Source organism: Crassostrea angulata, chromosome 5 (genome assembly GCF_025612915.1).
Source record: "Crassostrea angulata isolate pt1a10 chromosome 5, ASM2561291v2, whole genome shotgun sequence".
Classification (NCBI taxonomy): Eukaryota; Metazoa; Mollusca; class Bivalvia; order Ostreida; family Ostreidae; genus Magallana; species Magallana angulata.
Genome location: NC_069115.1, coordinates 52124592 through 52130898, shown reverse-complemented (window position 1 = coordinate 52130898; position 6307 = coordinate 52124592). Strand labels below are relative to the sequence as shown.

General features: G+C 31.5%; 1 protein-coding gene across 1 annotated transcript; it reads left to right on the top strand.

Moving 5' to 3' along the window:
• Positions 1–551: 551 nt before the first annotated feature.
• Positions 552–4986, top strand: LOC128184222 (carboxylesterase 1C-like). The gene is made up of 4 exons (XM_052853604.1): positions 552–645; positions 731–826; positions 2267–3818; positions 4211–4986. Exons 3-4 carry the CDS (start codon positions 2281–2283, stop codon positions 4383–4385), a joined length of 1713 nt encoding a protein of 570 aa, XP_052709564.1. The 5' UTR covers positions 552–645; positions 731–826; positions 2267–2280; the 3' UTR covers positions 4386–4986.
• Positions 4987–6307: the final 1321 nt, after the last annotated feature.

Sequence of the window (6307 nt, the reverse complement as noted above, 5' to 3'; positions counted from 1 at the left end):
AACATCGATCTCAAGATGCAAATCTTCCCAACAGTCGTTTAAGGTGTTCTCAGAAGTGAAAAAAATCCAGATAAGACCAAAAATTAGTGAGTAAACTAAAGGAAAATTTCAACAACGCTAGATAATACAAGTAATTTTATGTTTAAACGATGTGACAATGATGTCGCAAGAACCCATAAAAAAATCTGCAGTTTTCTTAAACAAGATCGACAAAAGTCTTTGGTATGCTTTATTCATATGCAGCAATATGCAAACGTGCACTCATTGTGCGAGTGAGAAATTATTTGGACCACGCGTACGAGAATCAATTTCAATTCAATTTTAAGTTTATAAGTGAATATCTAGAACGATGACTAACTAAACAAATAGTCTCTACCCCATTTAAAAAAAGATCGACCCAAATATGGTTACAAACCCCCCTTAAGCCACGTGTCTTGCATTTGCTTTTATCACTATATATGGTTAAAATGATTATTTGCATCACTTATCGTATTTTTAGATCTTGTGTTCTACTAAAAAAAATGTTGTTTTTGTTGAACTTTACACTCGCGTATCGACTGTGGGAGTCAATATTAGGAACGATGACATATGTGGCGAGTTCCTTTTTAACGTTTACTTGCAGTGCAGACGAAATCAAAAAACTATGTAATACAAAATGTGTATCTATGTGTTAAAATCTAGTATGATGACAACGATGAGGATTTTATTAATATCTCTGATTAACTTTTAGGTTATAAAAGATATTTAAGTCTGCAGAACATGTGCAGAGGCCATAGATAACCGAACAAAAACTTGTTTTGTGACCTGCATATATCAGCACAAATCGGTAAGTGTTCTTTTTTAAAAGATTATTAGATGTAAACACAGATGCGTACAATCATATTGCAGCTAGTTGAACTAAGACATATTTGAACTGTTTTTTAAAGAAAATATGAAGTCGGCTGTTCTAAATCTTAATGTTAAATTTTGAAATCTGCTTTTGTTTTCATTTCACAAAATGTGATGGACAGAGTGAACCATGATTTGATGGTCCTATTCAGCGATGATTGGAATATCTTTATTATAATTGTACTACTTTCAAAAGATGAATATCAAATTATTGAATGCAGATGTTTCTATATCTTTTGTTCTTTGGCGTTATAATTGCTGCAATAAAACTTGTCTATTGTTTACCTTTTGTTATCATATTTGCATCAACTGTGATAGATTCTGAGAGTATCTAATAAATTTAAATCCCCCATTCAAAGATAGTACGATTTTACATTAAGTTTCTTTTTTTTTTTTTCTTTTTTTTTTTTATAAATGTTTAATTTAATGACGACAAATCTTTATGACATTTTCAAAGGACTTTTGTCTTTAGCTTTTTCTTTACAATTTTTTTAAATAAACATACGTGCACATCTCTGATCATAATTGTATTATATAAAAGTCATGTCGGTCGTATGATTACAGATTTTCAAAGATGTTTTCCTTAATATTATGGTTTCTTCTGGAAATGATACAACTTGATCTGATAAATTTAGATCATCGAAACCGGCAGTAAAATAGGAAGCATGAGAGACGAATACCATATATAAATAGTATATACGTACACGTGCATGTGCCCTTATCGTAGTGATTTTGAAAACAATAGAACATTTTTATTATAGTATATAGAATACCATATTATATAAATATTATATACGTGCACGTGCATGTGCCCTACTTGTAGTGATTTTGAAATAAAACATTTTTAATATAGTGATAATATGTTTAAAAATGAAAAAAATATATTCAATTCACACTCAGTGATAATTTTTTCATGTCTGCAACTTACTTAAGTTTATAAAACTATAAGTTTAACAAGATACATACGATGAAGTATATAAATACATGTATTGTTTGTCATTTAACTTTTGTTAATATTTTGTCTCTAAGGTTTAATGCCTTTACAATATTTTAAATTGTTTAAATATATGCTATCTAAAAACATACATATCTTTACACTGAAACAACACAATTAAGCATTCGCATTTTCTAAGCATTATTCAAAACAAGTTTCAGTCTAAAATAACCAGAAGATATAAATTGAATTATGCAGAATTTCAGTAGACTTGACTCATCGCTGGTAAAATATGAGACGAAAGAGCTTGAAGTCACTCAGTATATTTCTGTTCGTCTATAGTTGTTACGTATAAAATGTTTAAGTTGGATCAAATATTCACTATTAATTATTGAACACAATCATTTCCTAGGCATACACTTTTCTTTAATACACCTTTTTCAGATATCTGTCAAACAATGCAGAGTGTTATAGCAATATGCATGATTGCAATTGTGACAGGCTTCAATATTCAAAATGCCGTAGAAGTCAGGACTCCTTCGGGCTGGGTGAGGGGATATGAAGAAAACTATAAGAATGGACAACTACACAGATTCATCAAAATTCCATACGCTGAGTCTCCAATAGGAGAATTGCGTTTTAGGAAAACAAGTCCAGTCAGAGAATGGGTAGACGTAAAAGGAATAAAAGATGTCAACGCCCCTCAGTGTCCTCAGGTACAATATCCAATTCCGGGCTTTGATACTTTAGAAAACGACGAAGATTGTCTGTATCTCAATGTCTATGTGCCTGGAAAAATTTCAAAAGACAATCAATTATCTGTAATGGTTTGGATTCATGGCGGTGGATTTATGTTTGGCGGAGCAAGTCAATATAAACCTCAAAAGATTGTTCTTAGGGGTGATGTCATTGTTGTAACCATTAACTATAGGTTAGGTCTTTTAGGGTTTTTGAACTTACATGACCCTTTGGCGCCTGGGAATTATGGTCTTTGGGATCAAATCGAAGCACTACGATGGATTCAAAATAATATTGCAGCTTTTGGAGGAAATCCTCAATCTGTAACTATATTTGGACAATCAGCAGGTGGAATAAGTGCAAGTATCCAAGCACTTATTCCATCTAACGAAGGATTGTTTCAAAGAGCTATTTCTCAAAGTGGGGTTGCTTCATTTTTCTCCTTTCCAAAACGAAAAGCAGAGGAACGAACAAATGCAATACTATTTAACAAAACGAAATGCAACAGAGAAAACACTGAAGAAACGCTGAAATGTCTGCGTGAACTACCGGTAGATAATATAACAGAAGCCATTGGTATGACCGAGTTTTCTAAACCTTTAAACGTTAGCTTCGAGATTGGGAGTTTTGTTCCATCCGTTGATGGTGAGTTGGTTAAAGAAAATTTGGCGTATCCAAAGTCTTGGGACAATGAAATCTACAATTTCTTCCGAAGCATTGACTTTATGTCGGGAACTTTGGATGGCGAGGGAGGATCTGCGTATTCCATGTTTCCTTCAGAGCTTTTAGAAAAAATGCATGTCAATGTGACCGAGTCCGTCCCAAAAACCGTTTTATGCGAAGTTCTTGCACCAGTGTTTGTTGAAACAGTTGCCGGAAACAAGCCGTCTCTGACTCAAGAAATTTGTGATTTTTACACCACTGAAGATATTGATGAGCAAAGCAACAAAGTATTTGAGTTTCTTGGAGACGCATGGGTCATTGCTCCAAGCAATTTCTTGCTATCGATACACGCGAAAAATAATAACAAGGTCAAATCTTTCCAGTATCTTGTAACTAAACCTACTCCCTTCCCTCTCGTTCCTATGGACCCTCCGGCGTGGCTAAAAGGGGCGGGGCATGGAGATGAATTACATCTTTTGTTTGAAATGTCACATGATGGTATATCAGAGGAGAAACTTAAAAATGTAGATCTTGCTGCCGTGGACAAATTGTCGAACGACGTCATTTACTACTGGACCAATTTCGCAAAGTTTGGGTAAATACTATTTATCATCTTAACCATAATTTAAAATCACACATTAAATGTTACCATATATCGTTTTGAAAGGTGAAATGAGAAGTAATTTGAACCTCATATTTATCAACATTCAACAAATAGTTATGATATATATATATATATATATATATATATATATATATATATATATATATATATATATATATATATATATATATATATATATAAATATATATATATATATATATGTTTCTAGTACGTGTAATTTAGTTGAGTCGATTGATTTTTAAAACGCAATGCGGTAAAGTTTATAAAGTTTATCTTAATTATTAAGTTTGTAGTATATTCAATTTGTCATAAAGACCACAATATTATTTTCCAATAATTATAGATGTAATGTATTTTGGCAGGAATCCGAATTCCGATGAAGTTCCTGTTTGGCCATCATACGGTTCTACAGAGGAGCAATTTGTCATATTAGATATCCCTATCACAACAGGAAAGCACCTTAAATCTGGAGCCACGAAGCTGATACATAAAATTATGGACGAAGGCAATTCTGCTTTGGCTCACGATGAATTGTAACAGAATTTAGACTTTCATTTTTTCTTCAGTTTTTATTCGTCGTTGTCGTATTGTCGGTGTTTTGTTTGTCATAACAATAAACACGTAGAACTTTATAAAACTAGCCAAATCAATGGGGTCTTGTATTACACTATGTCTCAATGCTTGTATTATCACTGTGAATGACAATTTGTAAAAAAAAAAGAGAGAGAGAGAGAGAGAGAGAGAGAGAGTATTGTTTCATGACCTATTTAGTGTTTGCTCTAATCGTTTTTCTCTATCGCATTAATATCCATTTGTTTTCTGGGTCGATCAAATGATATATCTCTTTTATTGTTGTTTCTAAAAGCTGTTAATTGAAAATTGTATGTCATTGTGAACAGTGAATATTTATTAGTTACACCATGTAATAAAATGTTCAGCGACTTCTGACCGGAAGAAAGTATGTAATATTTTTTAAGCAGTATAATTTTTAGATGTATTGTGAAACTTGGGATAACTCTGACCCACTTGTAGATTTGTACAAGTATCATCATTAAATTAAATTGTATATTATAAAATATAAAAAATCAACCTTTTTGTAAAAAAAAAAATAGTTATGGAAAAGTACATGTACATGAAATAGACAGTCAACAGATTGACGTTTTTAATTTACTTCTTCTGAGCCATTGATCATTAAATAATCAAAATAACGTGATCCACGGACAATGACTCGAGAGAGCAATCATTTTTATGGTTTTATGGTATCGTGTATTTCATGTTGCATTGTATTATTTTTGCAAATTATACAATTAAAAAAATACATAATCTGTTTTGATATAATTATATACATCACAAGGTACATGTACATGTAAGTGTACATGTAGCTGAATATTAATAATCAAGTTACATGTACAAAAATGACACGCTTCACAAAACGTGACTGAGGTAAATACTATTTGGAGTATCTTTATAGCGTCTCTAATAATATTTATGATAATGCTAATAATGATAATGTTCTTTATTTATAAAGGATAGTACAATTAGTTTTCAGAAACTAGTTCCGAATGTGGGTCTGTTAAAACGTAATATATACAGAAACCGACGTAACATACAAAAACATGCTTTATTGTTGTTTTTTTTAAAGAAATAAATGTAAATTACGTTTCTGTTTAGATAGTATGTAACTGATAGAGGAACTTTTTTGCTAATGTTTGTTAACAGGTTCTCTATGGATTAAATTTTTATTTACTAGTATTTTTTTTTGTTAAAAGAAAAGACGGATATACACATGTTTCATATTTCTCGAAATGTTTCCTGAAATCCATATTTTTCCAAAATTATTCCATATGTGCTAAGTAAAGGTTCTCCATCGATAATCTAATACTTTATCATATTAACGATGCACATATTTTAAATACACTTATCAATTGACGAGATTGAGTTCGGTCCAATGTCAGTTTTGATTTCAACTGCATATAGAAAGTTTTAATGATGCATTTGAGTGTGTTTTGTTAAAATACTTTCAATATTTCCTCCTTTAGAATTAATTTGACATTTCGGCACACAGCTAGACTTTGGTACTTTCAATATTTAGGTATATGGGTGAATATCAATTGAAAAAAAGCTAAAAGTACTACCGATTAACGAATTTCGAGTATTGCCGCATTGCAAATGTTTTCTGTCTTACAATAATGTTTGTAGACTTTTCTATACGGACCATTTCCATTGTTATCTGGGTTGTTCCGTCCTCATTTGCACAATGTAAAGGGTATGATTATTTTATATCTTAATATTTACATTTTTTAATGTCTTTGCCTGTGATAACACTACGTATCGATTTTGTACTATATAACCCATAATACCATAATATTATGAGGTGATAATTTCGGTCGGGGCGTAATTAAATTTATAATAAAGCCCTTCGGGCTTTATTGGATTTCATCACGCCCCGATCAAAATGA